Source organism: Ctenopharyngodon idella, chromosome 5 (genome assembly GCF_019924925.1).
Source record: "Ctenopharyngodon idella isolate HZGC_01 chromosome 5, HZGC01, whole genome shotgun sequence".
In the NCBI taxonomy this organism is placed as follows: domain Eukaryota; kingdom Metazoa; phylum Chordata; class Actinopteri; order Cypriniformes; family Xenocyprididae; genus Ctenopharyngodon; species Ctenopharyngodon idella.
In genome coordinates, this window is record NC_067224.1 from 44,373,614 (window position 1) to 44,398,002 (window position 24,389).

The following is a 24,389-nucleotide window of genomic DNA, read 5'->3' on the forward strand; positions in this document are numbered from 1 at the left end:
AATGAAACCGAAATCTCTCAGCTTTTGTTAAAATATCTTCATTTGTGTTCTGAAGATGAACAAAAGTCTTACTGGTTTGGAATGACATGAGGGTGAGTTAATGATGACAGAATTTTAATTTTGGGTGAACTAATAACCCTTCAAATGCACTATATTTCACAATATTAATAAGGACAGAATGTTTTATTAAATATTTATTTTACTAAGCCAGTTCATCGCTACAAGATATACACCCTCTTTCAAATATGCCATAGTATGCCAAAAAAAGAGGTTACATAAGTAGTATGTCTGAATATACTTATTATTCATGAAAAAGTACTGCTACCACGGTGTCCCATGAGGCCAGAGGAGTTGTCTGAATGAATACATTATGATACCAGAGAATAGTCCAATAAAAAAATACTGTTGTTAAGATAATATATCTTGATGTTTGAGGAGCTTGATATGTAAGACAAAAAGTACACTGCACATGTGAGCTGTTTAGTGCTTGCTCTGCTTTTTATTTCCCTGTTGCAAAGTAGGTTTTGATGAAATTACAAAATGTTAAACCTTTCACCCATTGTTTGAAAAAAGATATCCGCCAGGCTTGATGCAATTTTCACACAGACACACAAACACTTTTTGCTCAGTAAATCTGACTGAATTCAGATGATTTTAGCAGTTTAGCAAAAGATTGGGTTTTAGATTAATTACAATTCGGTTATTGTACTCATGATTAGTTTCTAATACACTCCTGGTAAAAATTATGATTTTTTTGAAAGAAGTCTTTTTTGCTCCTTAAGGCTGCATTTATTTTGTCAAAAATACATAAAAATAGTAATATTGTAAAATATTACAATTAAAAAACAAACTCTGTTCTATGTAAACATTTAAAATGTACTGTATTCCTGCGATGCAAAGCTGATTTTTCAGCATCATGACTCCAGTCTTCAGGATTCTTTGATGCATGGAAAGTTCAATAAAAGTTTAAAACAACCAAACAAACAAACAAACAAAAAAAAACAGCATTTCTGAAGCTCAAACAGTAGCAAAGCCAAGGTCATGGGTTTGATTCCCAGGGTATACATTAAGTTAGGGCTGTGCAATTAATCGTAATTGATTTTTCATTTTCGAACGATTTTGAAAACAAAATAATCGACATAAAACAATTATTGTGCCACTGCCGCACTCCCTCCAGCGCACCACCCTTTCCTTCACAGCAGTGCGATTTCGTTCCTCCCTAAGACAAATGTAACATCCAGTTCAGCCGAATAAGTGAGTGTTGTAAAATGCAGTCCACTGGTGCTAAACTGCAGGACGTACTTAATATTAAACAGAGTTAAATTACACATATCGTGAAATAAGACTTTGTTCATATCACCCACCAATAATCCTATTAAATAATTGATTTCAATATTGACCAAAATAATTGCGATTATGATTTTTGCCATAATCGAGCAGCCCTATATTAAGTGATACCTTGAATGCAAATTGCTTTGAAAAAGTAAAGTAAAAAAAGTAACATAACTAACTGCAAATCTGCTGTTTCAGTTACACAGAAGCCACAGATACAGGATGTGTGAAGCAAACTTCTTCACTCGGGCGTCAAGGTCAGGTAAGTGCAGAAGAGACTCATCATCATACATCATAAGCAAAGAAAAGATGCTTTGCTTTTGATTTATCCACCAATACAAAAATTATACTAATATTAAACTTATTTCAGAAAGCTAGCACAATGTTTTCCATGCACATTTTCAGCAAAAGCAAAACTGGATGTGCTAAGTGATTATAATTTTAGCCCTCTATGTCAGTAAGGTTCAATATGTGTCTGAGTAATAAATTAAATTGTACATGAAATAAACATAGTTTTTAATGCATCAGATGTCTGTACTGCCCTGTACTGTTGGACAGAAGCAGTGAGCTTCATCTTATTGCTTCTGTCCAACAAGAAAAATCATACAATAATCATTTTTAAAAAAATACACATTTTGAAGTTTTAAAATAATTTATTTAATCACAATATTCAGGACCTCATTAAGATCCTTTCTATGGCATGACAGGGAGACAAGTTATTTTATTGCAGTTTATCAGTGTGAATCTGTTGATTTGTTGACTGTTGAACATTAAAGCGAGAAGGGTTAATTTGGTAGAATGAGATATTAATTTGGTCATATTAGTAACTACACCACAACATTGATAAACACATCATTAATGTGATTTGTAATTTACAAAATTAAACAAAGACAAACAATTTCGGGACATTCCCCACACCCCACACAAACTCAATACACTCAAAGCAAAGCCTATTCGTACAGTGCTTTTAAAATTTTATTTATTCAATTTTGACCACACTTCGCTGCAGCTACTTTCAGCCCTGATTTCCCTTTTCACATATATACTTCAGTTTGGAAGAGCAGTGGATGTCATTAAGCATCCCATCATATGAAATTTGCCCACAGTCCTCTCCTTCCTCTCCCTTCCCTCCCAAGCCATGGTCGGTCCATTCATCTGGCTGCCCAGGTCTCCAATGTCTGCAAAAATAAAATCTAAAATCTGTTACTAGGGTTGTCAAAAGTACCAGTACTTCGGTACTAAAATTTTAAAAAATGTGACAATACCAGCATTTCTGCCAATCACAGACATATCTGTTGAGCGTGTGAACGCAGTGGCCAATCAGAGGTGTTTAAGTTAGTCAGAATCTGCTCAAAACACCAGAGTTTTCGTTCACTGCACACTTTAGAACTCATTTCAGTTTTACCAACAAAGTGTAAACAATGTAAATAAGAGATTTGTTGCGCAGTGAAGACAGCTTTTTTGATTATAACAGGAGTTTTCGGAGGGGTGTAGATCTCAGTGAGCAGGTGCTGAACGTAGCCTAAGTGATTGACAGCTTCAGTGATTATAAAGAGAGCATTCTTTGCTCTGTTTATAACCAAATAACCCATATACAATTTGAATAAAACTGCAAAGTTTGTATTTACAACTGTATTTAAATGCACGATTGAATCTGAAAATGCAGTGATTGACAGTGATATAACCATAGCAACAGACGGGGCAAAATAATCTGATACTTTGTCAAAATAGATGTGCATTAAATCTGACAGCAGATAAACTAATTTATTTAAATTGCAATCTTTTGCGATTAGATAAGGACACAAGCCATATCACATTTTTGATTTTAGTTTGTTTGACAGATAATTTACCAAAGCAATGGCACAAAACACAATGTTAGAGACCTTTTATGTTATTATGAGAAGTTTAAGAACATTTTCGGTTCATTATGAAACTATGGTTGGCCGCCAGAGTCCAGGTAATAAATAGTAAACATTTAGTATATGCAACCCTACCTGACCTGGATCATGTCAGTCCTATTTATATTTGTGACCCATGCTGGCAAAATGATTTGAATGCGCACGGGCTGATTTCGAGTTACAGGCAAAACAAGTGAAAAATGTCAATTTTGGTCGAAACTGGTTTTCACAAAAATGAGTTCATTAAGCCCTCGTCTAGCGATCCCAATGCTCCAAATAGCAATTAAACATCTAAAAGTATCTTTATTTGTATGTTTTCTAAAAGGAGTACCTTTCCTTTGACCTTGAAAAATGCTGTTTATCTCTGGGCGACTGGCGCTTCCCCTCAGCACAAGTTTGGTAACGTTGTAAAGTGCAGCATTCCAACTTTGTGAATATTCATAGCGAATTCTTGATGGCATGAGTCTGAACAAATGAAATGTGATTTTCAAACTCACGTTGATGTAAACAAAATGATCTTGATCGCACTGACTGACAGATCCAAAGCGCGCGCACAAAGACGCAGCGATCCCGATATAGCCTACATAATATACACAGAATTACAGTATTTGAAAAAATCTGCCTTGGCGAGTATTCATGCAAACATTATCTGTTATGTCTTAAGTGAACATTTGGTTAACTGTTGAGGAAAAACATCTGATGTGTAACACTAGATTAGATCTGTTAGGTAGAGTAAGGCTTAATATATAGGCTGTCTGTTTCATTATGTTAATCAAACAATTGTGGAATCATGGGAAAAAAAGTTGAATAAATATATATATATATAATTTCCTATAGATATGGGTTTTGTATTGGTTTGTGCCAAATTTGGTGTTATTACCAGGGATTTTAAGGTATGGTTGTTAGATGATTTTGTTTTGGGACCTTCAGAAAACTTTACCTCGATTTTTCTCAAAATTCACTTTGCTGACTCTATCGACTTCAAACAGCTGTAGCTCAGTCATTTTTTGTCAGATTCCAACAAATCATACATTATTTTGAGGGTTTTGTTATAGAGATTTTTTGAAAATGTGCTCATTGCAACTCATTTTGCCAGAACGGGTCACATTTGGTCATGAATGTGAATTCTCATTAATAAGACTTGTACAGGGAACCAAATATCCAGTTCTCTACAGGTGCTGGTCATATAATTAGAATATCATCAAAAAGTTGATTTATTTCACTAATTCCATTCAAAAATTGAAACTTGTATATTATATTCATTCATTACACACAGACTGATATATTTCAAATGTTTATTTCTTTTAATTTTGATGATTATAACTGACAACTAAGAAAAATCCCAAATTCAGTATCTCAAAAAATTAGAATATTGTGAAAAGGTTCAATATTGAAGACACCTGGTGCCACACTCTAATCAGCTAATTAACTCAAAACACCTGCAAAGGCCTTTAAATGGTCTCTCAGTCTAGTTCTGTAGGCTACACAATCATGGGGAAGACTGCTGACATGACAGTTGTCCAAAAGACGACCATTGACACCTTGCACAAGGAGGGCAAGACACAAAAGGTCATTGCAAAAGAGGCTGGCTGTTCACGGAAAAGATGTGGTAGAAAAAAGTGTACAAGCAATAGGGATAACCACACCCTGGAGAGGATTGTGAAACAAAACCCATTCAAAAATGTGGGGGAGATTCACAAAGAGTGGACTGCAGCTGGAGTCAGTGCTTCAAGAACCACTACGCACCGACGTATGCAAGACATGGTTTTCAGCTGTCGCATTCCTTGTGTCAAGCCACTCTTGAACAACAGACAGCGTCAGAAGCGTCTCGCCTGGGCTAAAGACAAAAAGGACTGGACTGCTGCTGAGTGGTCCAAAGTTATGTTCTCTGATGAAAGTAAATTTTGCATTTCCTTTGGAAATAAGGGTCCCAGAGTCTGGAGGAAGAGAGGAGAGGTACACAATCCACGTTGCTTGAGGTCCAGTGTAAAGTTTCCACAGTCAGTGATGGTTTGGGGTGCCATGTCATCTGCTGGTGTTGGTCCACTGTGTTTTCTGAGGTCCAAGGTCAACGCAGCCGTATACCAGGAAGTTTTAGAGCACTTCATGCTTCCTGCTGCTGACCAACTTTATGGAGATGCAGATTTCATTTTCCAACAGGACTTGGCACCTGCACACAGTGCCAAAGCTACCAGTACCTGGTTTAAGGACCATGGTATCCCTGTTCTTAATTGGCCAGCAAACTCGCCTGACCTTAACCCCATAGAAAATCTATGGAGTATTGCGAAGAGGAAGATGCGATATGCCAGACCCAACAATGCAGAAGAGCTGAAGGCCACTATCAGAGCAACCTGGGCTCTTATAACACCTGAGCAGTGCCACAGACTGATCGACTCCATGCCACGCCGCATTGCTGCAGTAATTTAGGCAAAAGGAGCCCCAACTAAGTATTGAGTGCTGTACATGCTCATACTTTTCATGCTCATACTTTTCAGTTGGCCAAGATTTCTAAAAATCCTTTCTTTGTATTGGTCTTAAGTAATATTCTAATTTTCTGAGATACTGAATTTGGGATTTTCCTTAGTTGTCAGTTATAATCATCAAAATTAAAAGAAATAAACATTTGAAATATATCAGTCTGTGTGTAATGAATAAATATAATATACAAGTTTCACTTTTTGAATGGAATTAGTGAAATAAATCAACTTTTTGATGATATTCTAATTATATGACCAGCACCTGTATATATTCAACTCACGCTTTATTCATGGTGTAAGGAGTGTCATCCGCCCATCTCCACTCCCCTGTGTTCTGGTCCGTTAGACCGACCCAGTACTCTTGTGGTTTGACGAAATTGGTAGCAAATTCCTAGGAAGGGAGATAAAAGTTAATCTCTGAAAGGCTGAATGGAAGGTAGGAAAAGGGTTTTTGTGTGTGTCTGTTACTCACCCACTCCTTCTCAGAGCCTTCTTCTATTTTTAAGAGTAATGCGCCCTGTTCTTCACAGTAATCTTTTGCTTGGGTCCAGTTCATTGTGTCTCTAGAGAACAAGTAACAGCTGTTGCTGAATGGGATCCAATCAGGTTCAGAACAGCCTGGTGGAAATGACTCTATGAGAGAAAAAGAAAATGCATAATGGTATATCACAAAAGACATTTTTATTATTATTATTATTTCATCATTCAACACATTTAATCAAACTCTTATTGAAATTTATATCATTTTCTTTTTTGTAAAACTCCCCGATAAACCATATTTGGGGTGGAATAGTTTTCTCTGTAAGGTTTCTCTGTAAATTCTTGTTTCACTGTACTGATTTTAAGTATTTCAGTGTTTTTTTTGTTGTTGTTGTTTTTTTGTTGTTGTTTTTTTTAGAGACCCTGAGTTAAAATTAGAGCAATTTTTTTGGTCACACTTTAGATTAGGGTCCAATTCTCACTATTAACTACGACTTTTGCCTCAATAAACCCCTAATTAATTACAGCATATTAATAGTTAGTAAGGTGGTAGTTAAGTTTATGTATTGGGTACAATTAAGGGTTGTAGAATATGATCATGCAGAATAAGGCATATGTGCTTCATAAGTTTGGTAAAATAACAGTGGTTATTCTGCTGCATTAAAACAGAAGCTGCATATATTTTAGCACAATATTGCATCTTGAATTTAGAGTTTACTCACTGGTAAATAACAGCTTATAAGAAAGAGTTTGAATAGATGATCTTATTTCCTCCAATGAACGCTTCACGTCTGTCATTGAGCCTGACATGTCAACTTTAGTTGAAGACAAAAGTCAGAAAAATACAATATATCAGCACAATTACTTCTAATATAGGAAAGCTTAATTCTATAGAAGAGAATATTTAAGATTTTTAAAAATTAGTATTTGTGTTTATTTTAATTCATATCATTTTAGGTCTTACTCGAGATGCGGTGTGTGCGTGAATAAGACCGTAGAGAAAGAAGAGATGACATCAAACTGTCCGCTATAGGAGAAGAAAAAGAGAGAACGTTTGATCATTTGGGCGAAGAAATATACAGCTTCAAACCCTTGATATGTTGTTTTAAAGTATGTCCAGCACTCACCCAGATTTTGCAGGTTTTCCTCTTGTTTGGATGTGTGTGAACTCAGTGACGAGTGAAGATCAGTTATCAAGGTCTCAATATTAGACAACTTCTTTTCGTGCATTTCTTATGGATATAGAGTGAGAGGGACAAATAATAAGTAAATAATCAATGCTTTTTATGCACACTAATATCTCAGACTATTTGCAGTATCAGCAGTCAAAGTGGGAAGGGAGAGTTAACCATCATGTTCTGTTGAGATTGACACTTCTGTCAGTCAGAAACTTAAAGCATTCAAAAACTGAAGATGCCAAAAGTAATGTAAAATTTTTCATGGAGGACATTTGAAGAATGTTATGTTGAAACTTTGTATATGTTTCATTTATTATGAAAAGATTGCCATTCTTGTGCTTCAGAGTAAAGATCTTTGCAAGTCAGTTAAACTGCCTTGCAATCTCTTACAAAATAAAACATCAGGGTTAAAGCAAAGTCAAGACACTAACCGTTGGTCATTGGGTTACTTGGTTCAGACATGTTCAAATATGAACTCAGGCTGGACACCAAATTCTGCAGCTCAGAAACCTTTTTTTCTAGGTCAGTACCTGTCAAAAACAATTATTAATTCAAATTCCATTACCAAAACTGATCTGGAATAATGATGATAAAAAGCTCTCACCTGTGGTCTGAAACTCTGATTTGACAGAGGTTAGATCAGATGTATGGCTGTTCATCCAACTCTCCAGCATTGAGAACTTTCTTGATTGATTTGAAACTTTGAACCAAAACAGACAAGCAAACAATCTGTCACCTTATATTCTAATGCAAATCTATTGGCTTCTTTAGAGTTTATTTGAACTTGGTTCAGAGATAAAGATCATTTATATTACAATTATTTTCTCGCTGCTTAACCACCATGATACGATGCATAAAACCAGCAAGTCATGAGTCACGACTGTTTCTCAAAACCGTAGCAACTTTGTCGCACATCTGTCATTCAAATCATGTTAGTTGAATAATAATGTTAGATTATTGCTGTAAATCATGAACATGGCATCTGAGGACTACTTCACTATTTTTGTTCTCTATTGTTTTGCTTTATTTCCAGATATTTCATTCAATCGCTGGTTCCGTCTTTCTTCACTCTGGGGTTCCCCCGGTGTACCAGAGCTTGTACGCGTACACACACTCTTCAAAAATGGCAATTCTCTTAATCTAAATGATGTAGAATGGAATTTGTATATACAGTTGCAAGAAAAAGTATGTGAACCACTTGCAGAATCTGTGAAAATGTACAAAATTTTAACAAAATAAGAGAGATCATACAAAATGCATGTTATTTTTTATTTAGTACTGTCCTGAGTAAGATATTTTACATAAAAGATGTTTACATATAATCCACAAGACAAAAAATAGCTGTATTTATTAAAATGACTCAGTTCATAAGTATGTGAACCATTGATTCTTAATACTGTGTGTGGTTACCTGGATGATCTATGACTGTTTTTATGTTTTGTGATGGTTGTTCATGAGTCTCTTGTTTGTTCTGAGCAGTTAAACTGAGCTCTGTTCTTCAGAAAAATCCTCCAGGTCCTGCAGATTCTTTGGTTTTCCAGCATCTTTTGCATATTTGAACCCTTTCCAGCAGTGACTGAATGATTTTGAGATCCGTCTTTTCACACTGAGGACAACTGAGGGACTCAAACACAACTATTAAAAAAGGTTCAAACATTCACTGATGCTCCAGAAGGAAACACGATACATTAAAAGTTGGGGGGTAAAAACTTTTGAATTTGAAGATCAAGGTAAATTGTACTTAATTTGTCTTCCAGGAAACATGCAAGTATCTTCTGTTGGTTCAGAAGGGCAGTACTAAATAAAAAAAAATAAAAAAAATTATATATATATATATTTCAACAAAATAAGAAAAATTCTGACATCTTCATCCTGTTCAAAAGTTTTCACCCCCCGGCTCTTAATGTATCGTGTTTCCTTCTGAAGCATCAGTGAATGTTTGAACCTTTTTTAATAGTTGTGTTTGAGTCCCTCAGTTGTCCTCAGTGTGAAAAGATGGATCTCAAAATCATTCAGTCACTGCTGTAAAGGGTTCAAATATGCAAAAAATCCTTGAAAACTGAATAATCTGCAGGACCTGGAGGATTTTTCTGAAGAACAGAGCTCAGTTTAACTGCTCAGAACAAACAAGAGACTCTTGAACAACCATCACACAACAAACAGTTGTAGATCATCCAGGTAACCACACACAGTGTTAAGAACCAATGGTTCACAAACTTTTGAATGGGGCCATTTTGATCTTTTTTTTTTCTTTTTTCTTGTCAACTATATATAAACATCATCTTTTATGTAAAATATCTTACTCAGGACAGTACTAAACAAAAAATAACATTTTGTATGATCTCTCTTATTTTGTTAAAATTATTCACATTTTCAAAGATTCTGCAAGTGGTTCACATACTTTCTTGCAACTGTATTTGCAAGAAAGTATGTGAATGTACTACATGTTATGCTTATTTGCTGAAGAGCATGATCGATTTAGGTCCACATGCCATACTAACAAGAAACTAGTGCTTCTAACCACAACTGGGGTGTGTTTCCTGAAAGCATTGTTAGCCAACTATGGTCGTAAGTCCCATTGAACTCTATTGGTAACGACACAACTTGTGACCATAGTTCGCTTTAGGAAACGCACCCCTGGAGAGTTCCAACCACACAACTTTGCGATGCTGTTTGCGAATGTTCATCGGAACTGTGGTTTTGGGAAACACTGAATCATTATACTATGCTGGTAATGACAGCTGGTAAAACTTGCGTCCACGATGCTTTTGGGAAACGCAGCCCTGATTAATTACATTGAGCAGTTTCAGCACTGTGACATTCTACACTTCATCTGAAACCATTTTATAACAAAACCATTTTTTGTAGGCCTATAATTAATATAAATGCAATATTATAATTTTATATTAAAAGGATAGTTCACCCAAAAATGAAAATTCTGTCATTTACTCACCCTCACGTTTTTCCAAATCTGTATACATTTCTTTGTTCTGCTGAACACACAGGAAGATATTTGGAAGAATGTTTGTAATCAAGCAGATCTGCTCGATTACAAATATTCTTCCAAAAATGACAGAATTTTCATTTTTGGGTGAACTATCCCTTTAATTGAGCAATTACTATTTGAGTGAATAATATTTAACACTTTTAAAAACTAATTTGTCACACCACGGGACTGAACTTGAACTTGATGAATTGCAAGAAAAACTTAACCAGTTATAGCACATAATATAAATATAAAGATTTCCCTTATATTCTATAAAATTTGAACCTAAATCTTGATCGTGAAATTAAAATTCACATCCATATTATGTGTCACACAAAAAAACACAAAGCTGTTGCAGCCAAAAATTAATGCAGTGGTATTGGTAATCTACTCACAGATGACAGAGTTCAGGATCATGAAAATAATCATGCAGACTGTTCCTAGAAGCACAAGGGTGCCAGTTTGTCTGCTAAATGGACGACCTGCAGAAAACAAAGATATATCCTGGATTCATTTATATTCTTAATTCGTTATTAATAGCTCACTGGTTAAAAATCTGACATGTTAACCAGTCTCTACCAACCTCCCTGTGAAAGAAATATTCTTGTCTTTCTCGATTCCAATTACATTTCAAATATAATAGCAATAATAATAATAATAAAGGCTGTTAAGACGTTTAAATGTAATTACAGGACTCATTGAAATGTTTTCTATTTCACCCTGAGCTGTAAAAGCCAAATTAATTTAATTATGTAGTAGTTTAACTGTTTCTCACACAGTTTATTTTTGTATTAAATAGAAAGTGTTGTAAATATTCCAAACCTCTCCGTAATGATTTCCTGGGTTCACATTCCATCTCCATTTTAATGTATTCTTCAGAACAATCCATTTCTATCTTCTGAGATTGAAAAAAGGGGAGCAAAAATTAAGAAGTGACTCTTGCTTCTTATTGTTAAATCTTAAAACAACACCTCTCTTATATATTTATCATTTTTGAAATCATGTTCCTTAAAAACATTAACTTCCACATCATTCTGAGGAACTGATATTCTAGGGGATCCTGTTTGGGAAGATTCTAGGTATGCTGTTACTGAGAAACGCAGGAAAAGTGCTAAAAAAAAAAAAAAAAAAAAAAAATTGCTACAAAAAAAAAATTTTTTTTGCATGTACATTTTCTTAATGACTGTCTACTTTAAATTATGCATTTTGTTGATTTGCTAACATGTACAACTACTAGCTATTATTTAGCTAAAGATTACCAGTAAATTAAAAATGTGTCCCATTTTATAGATCTAGTGCATATGTGTCAAACTCAGTTCCTGGAGGCCACAGTCCTGAAGTTTAGCTTCAGCCCTAATTAATCACACACTTGATCAAGCTAATCAAGTCCTTCGGGATCATTTGAAAACTACAGGCATGTTGGAAAACTCTTCAGGGCTGTGGCCCTCCAGGAACTGAGTTTGACACTCCTGATCTTGTGTCATTTTGGTTTCCTTTAAATATTCTCTGTGGTATGCATCGACTTGCTACATGATCTTTCTACTTGTGTCTTTTTTCTGAAGGTGTTAAAAAATTTCCCTCTTACCTTTTAAAATAGCACTTCTAGTCAAAGTTAAAATATTTAGCTGAGTTAACAAAATACTGCATTTGTGCTGAGCTGGGACTTTCAAAACGTAAAAATATACTAAATTAGGGAAGCGAAAATAATTCACATGTAAAACTTGATCTGAAACTGTTTTAAGGGTAACTGAATATGGGCAAATAAGGCAAAATGTACAATAAACAGAACCACCCTTCAGTAAGATTATTAGGAGTATAAAGTTTGAGTCTGCCATGAATAATCCTGTATCTTGCGTTTAATACTTGCGCATGAAATAGTAATCAGAGCTTTTTTTAAACACTGATGGGTGGCTATCAACTTAATGCATCTAATATTTGGATCTGTATGATTTCTTTCATTGTTCAAGGAATGTTGCAAGGTATTACAAGTTTAAAGGATTAGTTCACTTTAAAATGAAAATTATCCCAAGCTTTACTCACCCTCAAGCCATCCTAGGTGTATATGACTTTCTTCTTTCTGATGGACACAATCAGAGTTATATTAATAAATATCCTGACGCATCTAAGCTCCACACAGCTCCAGTGGGTTAAAAAAGGCCTTCTAAAGCGAAGCGATGCGTTTGTGGAAGAAAAATTTCCATATTTAACAAGTTATGAAGTAAAATATCTAGCTTCTGCCAGACCGCCTTCTGTATTCAACTTACGAAGAAAGCGTAATGCTTCTTGCAGTTCAAAACGCTTACGCTACGTCCTACGCCTTCCGTATTCAACTTATGAAAAAGCTTTTTTGTGGAGTATGTTTATGATGGAAGCACTTTCTTCAGCTTTATACTTGTTGGTCCCGTTCACTGCCATTATAAAGCTTGGATGCGTCAGGATATTTATTATATAACTCCGACTGTGTTCATCAGATAGAAGAAAGTCATATACACGATGGCTTGAGGATGAGTAAATCTTGGGGTAATTTTCATTTTAAAGTGAAATGAAATAAACTTTCAAATACACTCAAAAGTACAGCCAAAGACTTATCCATTACATGCATTCTCAGGAGACTTGTGTGACTAAATTGTTTACTGACCTTCGTTATATCCAGTCGTTCAACTTCGATGTCACGACCATGAAACACTGGAAAAACTTTCATAATACACACAATACAAATGTGTGAACCAGAAAGGAACTGTTCACATGGAGCAAACTCCACTCGCAAGAAATCATCCACACAGAAAAGAGTCTCACCTTAAAAAGGACAATTTAAAGTTGCAGATCAAATAATAAACTTGCTTTTTAAATTCACAAGCTTCCCATTTTACTTGAATTGTTAGTGCCTTTAAAAAGAGATAAATTATTGTAATTAATGTAAAAATTTAAATGATACATGATTAAATCCATTTTAATTTAATTAAACCAATATAGTACACAAAAAAGTCCAAATCAAAATTTTATTGGAAGAAAAAAAGGCCACAAGCACAAGCTCAATCTATAACACTGAGAACGTAAAGGACATGCGTTCACTTCAGCTGAAGCGCTACTGTAATACATGAGTGAACAGAAAGACAGTAATGGGCAGCTTCTGGAATGAATGACAAGAAAATGCTGAGACAACTGTAAAAAAAGGATTAAAATGGAGAGAATAAAACTGGAGCTCTAAAAGAAGTCCACATCATCTGGTGCGTCTAAATCACGATATTCAATGATATTGCGAGGATCCCCACGCATCATTCTGGAAAAGACAGACGAATGAAATACAAATCACCTCACCGATTGTTTCTAGGTTTTCCAGGGTAACCGGCTTGTCCGCGGAAGTTGTCGTAGTTGCCCCTGCCAACTCCACCTGTAAAGGTTGAGAAACACCTCAATATGGGATAATTTAGCATTGATAAAGGTGACAATCAGGGCTGGGAAAAATTTTGATTCACAGATGCACTGCAATGAAATGATAGTCCATTAATGCACAAATTCAGTTAACACTGCAAGACTCATTCTGGAAAACAATTTTAACATCCCTGCCATGTTGTCAATTATGTACAGAGAACCTGAGTGTGTATAAATTCTTTCACATACTTTTAAAAGGAAAAGCTAGATGTACAATAATAGTTGCACCACAGTTAAAAAAAAAAACTGCATTAAAAATTGATTTGCAATTGCATCATGACTCCCAAAAGAGTCTTACCCTTGCAACCAACCACTCTCACTCTAGCTATACTTCAACAAACACACACCTCCATAACCCATAACTGGAGGTCTGGGCTGGCCTTGAGGAGCCTGAGGTGGGAATGGAAGACCTCCAGGTGAAAGCACTCCTAAAGAGAGAAAGAAAAATAGAAACATTTCATATCTCCAACTTCTGATAACACAATTTATTTTAAATCCAAATCAACATGATTGACAGATTGACAATTGGTGTAGAAGCAATTTTCAAATTGCTAGGAAAATGACAAAGAAACGGCAGGTAACACAGTAAAATTAAACATGAAATTTTGAAGTGTACAAAGGAGCATGAACAAAGGAGCATGTTTTTAAAATCACCCACCTTAAACTTTTTGCCACTTAGAGGACAAAGCCACTTGTCTTTGCCCAGTTCCTGTGTGTTGGCCAACACAAACTTTTCAACTTGTTCTAGATCTTTGCGGCCCATCTTCAGACAGGCTTTCCTTCACACTGAACAAGTGTCCCAGCTTCTCTTCAAATGTCTTTTGCCAGTCAGAAACTACAAGATGGTCAAACAAATAAAAGAAAACTCATCAAACAGAATCAGTGATTTTCTCAGTTACATTTCCTTGCAATTTGTCCTTAACTTTTGGCCATTGGTTGGGTCAGAAGTTGCCCAGCTCTAAGACGCTAGATAAATTACACAATTCAAGAAGTACAGTCATTTCTTAGCAGTGAAAGCAGTGCTTACCTTCTCTGTGAGTGATGCGGTTGGGGGGAATGGGCCCTCGCACATGGATAATGCCACAGCGGTTTGTAATAATCAATCGAGTGAACGATACGTAGATAGAAGAGGAGACGATCATTATGGGTCAAAGGCTTTTTTGCAAAATTACATCCATGACAATTGACAATTATTTTCCACTCTCATTACCCACAACTGAGGTGCCCTTAGCAAGGTACCTAACCCCCAGTCATTCCCCGGGTGCCGCAGCAAAATGGCTGTCCACTGCTCCTGGTGTGTGTTCACGGTGTGTGTGTGTGTGTGCACTTGGTTGGGTAAAAAGCAGAGCACAAATTCTGAGTATGGGACACCATACTTGGCTACACGTCATCACTTTCATTTAGCACAAGATTCTCCCCTTATGACAATGATAATGACTAGAAGAACTCTAAAAATAGGCTTTTCTTATTTAATTTAATTTGATTTTATTTTTAGGGTGAAATATGTGCTGGACATGTTAAAATCTCTTTCAGACCTTGACAAGTTTTTCATCTCTCTCCACAGTAATCTCGGTGGGATTTCCCTCTTTGGATCCGTCCTCGGATTCGGCTCCTCCTGCACTACCTAGAAGCTCTTCCTCCTCTGCACTCACTTCCTCTATGAGGTAATCAGTGATGTTTTTCAGAATGGGGTTCTGAGCAGGGGTCTTCAGAAAAATGAAGAAAAAAAAACAGTTATAGATAAAAGCTCAGTCAAGATGATGCACCAAAATGACTACCAAAACCAAAATTAAATTTTTAATTAAGCTGAAACATACCTTACCTGGGGTTTGGATGCACTATATATCTATAAAACAGAGTCCACATGCAAGTCAGTTTGTGTTATTTGATAATATATATACACACACACAGCCGTGGCCAAAAGTTTTGAGAATGACACAAATATTAATTTTCCCAGTCATAGTTGAGTTATTGTTGCCTTTCTATCAGGTGGAAGCAGTCTGGCCATTCTCTTCTGACCTCTGGCATCAACAAGGCATTTTCACCACAGAACTGCCACTCACTGGATATTTTCTCTTTTTCTGACCTTTCTCTGTAAACCCTAGAGATGGTTGTGTGTAAAAATCCCAGTAGATCAGCAGTTTCTAAAATAAATCACCTTCCTTCCCCATTCTGATGCTCAGTTTGAACGTCAGAAGGTCGTCTTGACCATGTCTATATATATATATATATATATATATATATATATATTGTTACGTACTTAAAAATATTAAATGGAATGAACGCAACATTTCAGTGAGATGCAGCTGTTGCAGTGTGAGGGAGAACAGATCAGACAACAAGGTTGCAGCAAAAAACCTAATGTTTATTAACACGGGGAAAAGGAACAATACAAAAGAAACATGAAACTCAAAGTAAAGAAAAAGAAACGAGGGTGTCGCTAAACAAAAGAAATAATCAAAACAAAAACCATTAATTAACTCTAAAACCCCTAAACTGACTACCAAAACGAAAATGTAGAAATAATACCGCAAGCTTCGGCGTATGCAACACCTTAACTAAAATATACTACATAAATAAACAAAAATACAATAGAGGCAAACACCCATACACTAACTAACACTAACGTACATATACTAGCTACCAGTTTCGAGTCAACATCACGTAACGTTACGTCGGAATTAACAAGTTAACTGTCAATGAAATTGAGATTAATCCTAGGTAGGTTTGTACATAACAAAGGGATTATTATTTGTCAATCAAGACCGAATCAAGTTGTTAATACAGCGTTCTGCGAGGTGGACAATAACAAAGAAATTCACACCAGCATCTACATGAATATGCACATACACTGAACGTGAAAATTAAAGCACGCTCTTTCTCCACCAGGTTAACTAATACACGAGTGCGTCTAACAAACTCACAGGAATGCCGTCTCGATAAACCACAGACTAAACGAACAGTTCATCACTCTTCATAACATTCTGGAGTATATGCAAATTGCCATCATAAAAACTGAGGCAGAAGACTTTGTGTCATTCTCAAAACTTTTGGCCACAGCAAAATGGCAACACTGTAAATATTGTCTCTTTGCATAAACTTGATGTAACTGTCAATAAAAGCCTTTGACATGGTCAAGACGAACTTCGAAGTTCAAACTGAGCATCAGAATGGGGAAGAAAGGTGATTTAAGTGACTTTGAATGTGACATGGTTGTTGGTGTCAGACGGGCCGGTCTGAGTATTTCAGAAACTGCTGATCTACTGGGATTTTTACCCACAACCATCTCTAGGGTTTACAGAGAAAGGTCAGAAAAAGAGAAAATATCCAGTGCGTGGCAGTTTTGTGGTGAAAATGCCTTGTTGATGCCAGAGGTCAGAGGTAAATGGCCAAACTGGTTCCAGCTGATAGAAAGGCAACAAAAACTCAAATAACCACTCGTTACAGAAGACTTCTACAAACAGCATGACCCATCCTGCTTTGTATCAGCGGTTCAGGCTGCTGGTGGTGTGATGGTGTGAGGGAGATTTTCTTGCCACACTTTGGGCCTCTTAGTACCAACTGAGCATCGTTTAAACGCCACTCTGCAGTGGAACAGTGGACTAAAACCCTCTGAGTAAACAACCTGAAGCTGATCTTAAAGTTAAACACGTGTAGACTGTAATGTATTATCATTGCGAGAACTGAATGTGTTAAATATTGACAGAAATGACATGAGAAAAATCACGATGTAAACTGGTGACGTTTTTAGGCCACAAGATGACGCCCTTGGGTCAGCAACGCAATTGAATTCTGGTCCTGCTTGTTAACTGAGAAAAAAAGATTGCTGAAAACTCCACAGAAAATATTTATGTGAAGTAGTGCTGTCAATCAATTAAAAACAAAATAATTAATCACACTTTTTTGTAATTAATCATGATTAAAAATTTTTATATTTTTATATTGTAGCCTAATAATTTCACAATTACTCTCCCTATTAACGTAGAAACAACTTAAAAACAGTATATTTTAAATACTTTTTAATGGCAACTTTTTATGAGTGAAGGCCAGAATCACTGATACTAACACTGGTACTGATGTCTCTATTAAATTTATTTTAAAATTAATTTGGGTACTTTTCAATTCTGAAAGCTATCAATTTCAACATTTATTAGGCTTTAAAAAATTACTTTTAATTCGCGTGAACTTAAAACAATCTTCACATAAACCCATTATAATAAATGTCATATTACATGTGGCCTTCCTACATGTCTAACATGTAGAAAATATACAGAAATTGAAATTATCAAACACTTTGCAGTCATCAAGGCATAAACAATTTTCTCTGTTGCCTTTGTTCTTTGATTAACATTACTGACAGACATCACAGCAACAGGTTTATTAGGCTGCTGTCACTTTAAGAGCTGCTGCTGCCGAACATGATGCGGATCTGACGCGCATCCCATTTTCTCACAACTCTTTAAGTTCATTTAAGACCGCTCTTATGAGGATACTCAACAAAATTGGCATTTTAGCATAATTCTGTGTGTTATTCTTTGTTCAAGTGCGAAAGAGAACTCGATACTGGAGTGCGTCTTTCTGTGCACACGAGTCTTGTTTGTGTCACATGACACGACGTTCACAGACAGCACAATCTCGTTTATCTTGTGCGCTTGAATGGTTTGGTCTCATGGAAAGACGTAGCCTTTTGCAATCTGTTCCCTCAGTTTATAAACCGTGCTCACGAATTCTTAAACTGTTCCCTCGCTTTAACAAATCGTTCCCACGAATTTTAAATCCGTTCCCACAAATTCATAATCTGTGCGCATACTTTCGCAAATCCGTTCCCAGGTTTGTAAAAGCTGTACTCACGGATTCATTTTAGAAGAAGAACAGCAAACTCCCCCAGGTGAAAAAATACTATAGTAAATACTATAGTGTTTTTGAACCATACTATAGTAAATTGGAGTATATATATTATAGTATTTACAATACTTTAATGAATGCTACAGCATACTGTAGTATTAAGTATAGTGAAATGATAAACTGTTATAAATACTGTAGTATACTTTAGTTTTTACTACAGTAAACTGTAGTGTATATTGTCGTATAATATACCCTAAAGTTGTAGAAAACAGTTGTTATATTATCACAGCAACTATAGCCTAGAATTACCACAATAAATTAATTCTAGTAGGGCAGACCAGGTACAGTTGGTACACTTTTTGCTTTTTCCGTTACCACACCAAAACTAGGGACTGAGAAGAAGTGATTTTTCATATGACATTTCCTTTACTTGTCTACTAAAATATTAATAATTATTAACATCAATAAGTAGGTCATATTGGCCAAAATTAGCTCTTAAACACAAGAAGCTTTTTTGTACAGTTGAGACACCCATACGTAATGCTGTAAAGCTGCCTAAACAATTCACTGCAAATGTAAAATACCTTTAAAAATGAGAATTCAACAGTTTTTGTTTCCATTCAGTATTTTATTTGATTATTTGTTTAGTTAAAAGTAGTTCATTTGTAAAACATTGTACAGTAATGGCAAACAGCGATACAATATTTAATTTCAGTTCATAATTTTAATATTAACAGTTGAAAAGTTGAGTAACAGTAAAAAAACATTGAACAATTGCAAACAGCAATAATAAAACAGATGAAATCTATGAATTTGTGATCTTACATTGTGCAACTGGACTGCATGTGCCGCAATAGGATTCTATGGTGCGGGTACATTGTGTCTCAACTGTACCCCGCTGACCACCACGAACATTTCTCTAGATTTTACAATGACCTTGCATGACACAAAGTCATGCAATATGTCAGTTTTTAGAGCACATAGGTTTACGAAAATGTAAGTTAACTTTAACATTCATGTAAGGATGAGAAGCTATTCAATGTGGAAGGGACGTGGTGAAGTGAAAAAATTACCTTAGAAAAAAAACTTTCGCCGATATCTTCAGACTGGAGAAGCGCATGTACTTCAAATTTCCCACGATCGAAGAGGGCGCTAATACGCATGTGCGAAGCAAATTTCACAGATCAGACTTGTTGCGTACGCAAGTTATTTAAGGTGTTTCAACTGTACCCCTGTACCAACTGTACCTGGTCTACCCTACTTTACTATAGTATGGTTCAAAAACACTATAGTATTTACTATAAATTACTATAGTATTTTTTCACCTGGGCCAGGTAGATGTTAACAAATTTTATTGTTTTGTGTGTATTATTCATCAAATTATATTGACTGCAGTGATTCTCTATCAACGGGTAGCGGAATACAACGATTTAATAAGAATTAGGCCTATGTGCGTCAAAATCTTGTTTATTTGTGATAATCTTAGCACTTTATTATTATTGCCTAATAAACCTGGCATTGTGTATTATAACTGACTTTTAATTTCTTTGTTCCTCTTTTCTTCTTCTAAATGCATGTAGCCTAAATGCAACAATAGGCTAATAATAATATTAATAACAAAAATTATTATTATTTATTGTATTTATTTTTTAAATGTATTTATTTATCAATTATATTAATTTATGACTATAAATGAGTGCACTTAAGACAGTATGTTTATCATAAAATAATTAGCCTAATGAATGCTTTATTTTTTTTAAAAACTTTTTTGTTTGTGTACTATTCATTCTTAACATGAAGACTTGTTTTGGTGATTTTATTATACTAAGCTTTTTGCCCAAAATGGACTTTAAAAGATAAAAATAATGGAAATTCTCAAATGAATTCTGAATGGAAGTTCAGGAAATTCTCCATTTTGTAAAATAAAGTTTATTTATTTACAATAGCCTATGCCAACTCATGAGAAAACGTGTGTATTTTTACGTAAATTGTGGATCTACCACACGTACATTTACTTACGTTTTCATACACACAAAAACGTACAACATTGACGTATTTATAGCGCTAAAACGTAAAAATACTTACGTATTAACAGCAAAAAAAAACGTAAATCATGTAACGTTAAGTGTGAATGTATATGAATTCCCATGTATTAATATTAAAATCGTGGCTTTAATAATTTAATGATGTTTTTAGTCGCATTTATTGAAAGCAGTTTACTCATCTACTTAATATGAAATAACATTTCTGTTCGCAAAATGTTTACGAATCTTTCATGTCATAAAGATATGTAATTTCCATTTTATCGTTTTGAAAATAACAACACTTTCAGTTCCTCATTCCAAAGAATAAGTGGGTGATCTGTTACTAGTGTACTGTAAGTTATTCTGGATAAACGCATCAGCTAAATGGCTGATTAAAACTGTTTGCTCAGTGTTTTCAACATCATCCGTTTTCACAGTGGTTTGTCTGCCTCTTGTTTGAACCTTCACCTTTTACCAGTTACACAGAATTAGCATGGTCAAAATGAACATTTTGGTGCAGAAAGGCCTCTGGTTGATTAAAGGGGTTTATTTATTTTAAAGTGAGTGCTTTTATCTATGGAAGCTAATTTCCACCACATAAGAAAAAAAATGCTTTGGTAAATCTTAAATATGACATAAAACATCATAATTATGACATACTAAGATTAAAAAAATAGAAATTATAACATTTATATTATAATTATAACATAATTATGACAGTCATTTATGAGATTAAAAAGTAGAAATTGACATACTAAAGCCGGGTGCACACTGTGTGATTTATAATAGTCCTTTACGATTGTTGCTTGTCAGACTGTACGTTCATGATCCTCGTGTCACACTGTGGGATCTCAGCTGTCATTTATGTCAGACTGTACAACAGTCAAGACGCGTTAAAAACGGACGCGCACATGAAAACTTGTCCAGAGTTTTACATCAACCCACACACGGTCGGTGACTGTGAGCTGCATTACACACGGGGCTGAAATGGTGGCTAACAAATACATCTCTAGCGTTAATTTTGATAACAGCTTGTCTTGAAAAAAATATACTATGGAAGTCAACGGTGCCACATTCTTCAAAATATCTTCCTTTGTGTTCAACAGAACAAATGAATTTATACAGGTTTGGAACAACCTGAGGGTGAATAAATGATGACAGAAGTTTTGTTTTTGGGTGAACTATCCCTTTAAGTCATAATCGAATTAATTGACACAAAAAAGTCATACGTATAAGTCATTTATAAGATTAAAAACCTCAAAATTATGACACACTGAGCCATAATTATGACAAACTTGACTTAAGCCTAGTCTCAGACTAAAATGCATGTTTGAGCCATTTTAACTGAAAGCAACCTGCACTGACATCTTAAAATGTCAGTTTTGTCGCAAGATTCACACCAGTAATGATTTTTTTCTAGGACACATTTATAAAAGCTACTTAAATGTCCTAATTGAACTAAAGCATAATCCTGGCTTAATCGAAGCCCTGTCAGTGAAACCAGGCCACTAAATCATAATTATGACTGAGTATGGCATAATTCACATTAAAATTATTCAATACACATCGAAATTATTAGATAAAAAGTCAAAATTATTAGATGAAGTCGAAATTGTCATAAATCATAATTATGACATACTATGTCATAATTATGAGATTAAACAATGAACTTCTAATGTCTTATGTCAATTTTGACTTTTTATGTAATAATTTCGACTCACGTCGTGATTTACCAAAGCATTTTTTTCTTATGTGGCAGAAATGGGCTTCCATATTTATCCATAGAGAAATGAGCTCAAGGTTGATGCTACAGAAGCGACTGCGCATGTCCATCATAGTCAAGTCAGATTCGTCAAACGTGCTGCGTAACACACGAGAATGAACCTCACTGGTTACGCAGCACGTTTGAGCTTCCGGAAGAGGTTTGTTCTTGTGTGTCATTCAGTTCGGTTGAGCATCTGTTTATGTTTGCTGATCAAGGTTTATATGTGAGTAAAAGCCTAAATTCAATCTGTTCATCATATTAAGTGAAGAGTCTCTTCAGAAAATTTGTACTAAACCACTCGATTCATATGGATTAGTTTTACGATCTCTTTATGAACTTTTTGAAGCGTCAAAGATCAAGTTGCAAAGGCAGTAAAATGAAATTATTATATGAATAAATGGAATTATTAAATGAATAATGATTATGATTAAATGAATAAAGAAAAAATAAAACACAAATGTATGGTCACTTTCTTGAAGCATCATACAAAAAGGTTGCTATTAAGAATTCTTAGATCCTTTACATATAAATCTCATTTTGACAGCGCAGTGGTTGTCATTAATATTCCCATTGATTGTTATATGAGCACAGTCCTCTCCTCCCCCTTGCTTATGTCCTTGCCACTCATCCGGCTGCCCAGGACCCCAGTGTCTGTAACCAAAGCCCAAAAATGTTATACTATTCCATCTGCATATAGAAAACTTTTCTGACATCCCATCCAAACTAAAGTTCATGTTACGGTAATTTAATCCCACATCCATGACCTATAACAAATATTTAAATGGCTGAAAGATTGGTCAATCAAGTTTCATTTACTTTACAAGCAAAGTCTTGAAATACATTATCTTGAATTAATTGCTTCCTATCCTACTTTCGTCTACAAAGGGCAAGAATTGAGGGGAAAAACAAATATAACCACAAAGCCAAATTTGAAGATATCCTGTGAAAGCTGTGGGTGCAGCTGTCTATAAGTGAATAATGGAAATAATGGAAATTGAATTGGATATGGAAAACTGTGACTGCATATATCAACTCACACTTTGTCCACGGTGCAAGGAGTGTCATCCGCCCATCTCCACTGGCCTGTGGTCTGATCTGTTAGACCAATCCAGTATGGAAATGGTTTGGCCAAAACAGTAATAAATTCCTAGGAGGAGAAATTAAAAAAAAAAAAATACTGAAAGACAGAATAAAAGCTATTAACCCTTTCATGCAGACACCCAGTGATTTGGTATTTCCTGTATATGCACAATGGTTACTGTATGTAACAACCCAATTTTTGCTGTAGGCATAGTGGTTACAGTGAAAACCACCAAGTTTTCCTTATAAAATTTTAATTTTTATAGTTGTAGCTAGGGATGTTCATAATTAATTGGTTAACCTAGAGTAAGAATTTTGTCTGATTAATACTATCGGTTAAATTGTTTAAAAAGTAATGCAAGACATTTTGAAAACTTCACACATATAACGCTACACATAAAATTGAGCTTTTGAGAGAAAAAAAAGTTACATTAATCTGTTAACGTTCCACTGTACCACCCACACTACATATACCTTTCAAAAGAGACCCAAACCATGCAAATACTCCAAATGGTTGATGAACAGCATGCAATTTACTTTGGGTATGCCCTTTTTAGGCATTTTAGGCAAATTTTACAGGAATGCTAAGGGGTTAATGTAAAATAACAGTAAATAAAGCAAAATGTTTTCAAACTCTACAAACGTAGCTATAGGCTATTTTTAGTTCCTCTCACTCCACAACAAATCCTTAGATGTAACGGTATTCAGAACAGAACAAGAATGAAAAATAAAAGTAGCTTTATAAACATCAAGCCAAAACAAATTCATTTAAAGCGAAACAGAAACCTACATTGCCTACCTCTCTCATTCGACTCGAATGCAAATGTTTCCATATTCGCAATGTATTTGGATGGTAAACTATTACCTATGTAAACTAGGCTTTGTACTTCAC

The 24,389-nt window shown here is 35.1% G+C and overlaps 2 protein-coding genes across 7 annotated transcripts in view; both read right to left on the minus strand.

Annotated features, from left to right (window-relative positions):
* The window catches only part of LOC127513103 (asialoglycoprotein receptor 1-like), an 83,194-nt gene that overhangs the window by 49,184 nt on the left and 9,621 nt on the right, over window positions 1–24,389 (minus strand). For 4 of the 6 annotated variants that reach the window (XM_051894704.1, XM_051894703.1, XM_051894705.1 and 1 more), the window contains 2 exons: window positions 23,455–23,564; window positions 19,246–23,068 (listed from right to left, as the gene is read on the minus strand). In XM_051894704.1, the coding sequence (XP_051750664.1) occupies window positions 22,918–23,068; window positions 23,455–23,564 (261 nt within the window). In that variant the 3' untranslated portion in view covers window positions 19,246–22,917. Of the gene's footprint in view, window positions 1–15,318; window positions 15,490–15,600; window positions 15,630–19,245; window positions 23,069–23,454; window positions 23,565–24,389 lie in introns of those variants that run through there. The other 2 variants (XM_051894707.1, XM_051894708.1) reach the window with 2 other exon arrangements.
* Window positions 1,966–15,285, minus strand: LOC127513091 (C-type lectin domain family 4 member F-like). The gene is made up of 15 exons (XM_051894641.1): window positions 14,811–15,285; window positions 14,442–14,618; window positions 14,131–14,211; window positions 13,665–13,742; window positions 12,990–13,142; window positions 11,174–11,249; window positions 10,747–10,833; window positions 7,970–8,065; window positions 7,797–7,895; window positions 7,315–7,419; window positions 7,152–7,214; window positions 6,910–7,002; window positions 6,180–6,340; window positions 5,989–6,098; window positions 1,966–2,510 (listed from the first exon to the last, which is right to left on the minus strand). Exons 2-15 carry the CDS (start codon window positions 14,544–14,546, stop codon window positions 2,348–2,350), a joined length of 1,470 nt encoding a protein of 489 aa, XP_051750601.1. The 5' UTR covers window positions 14,547–14,618; window positions 14,811–15,285; the 3' UTR covers window positions 1,966–2,347.

Coding starts and splice junctions, on each gene's coding strand:
- LOC127513091 (XM_051894641.1), bottom strand. CDS start 14,546: ATGGGCCGCAAAGATCTAGAACAAGTTGAAAAGTTTGTGTTGGCCAAC. Junction 13,143..13,664: donor ACCTAGAAACAATCGGTGAG/GTGATTTGTATT, acceptor TTTTAAGGTGAG/ACTCTTTTCTGTGTGGATGA. Junction 8,066..10,746: donor GATCCTGAACTCTGTCATCT/GTGAGTAGATTA, acceptor TTTGGTTCAAAG/TTTCAAATCAATCAAGAAAG.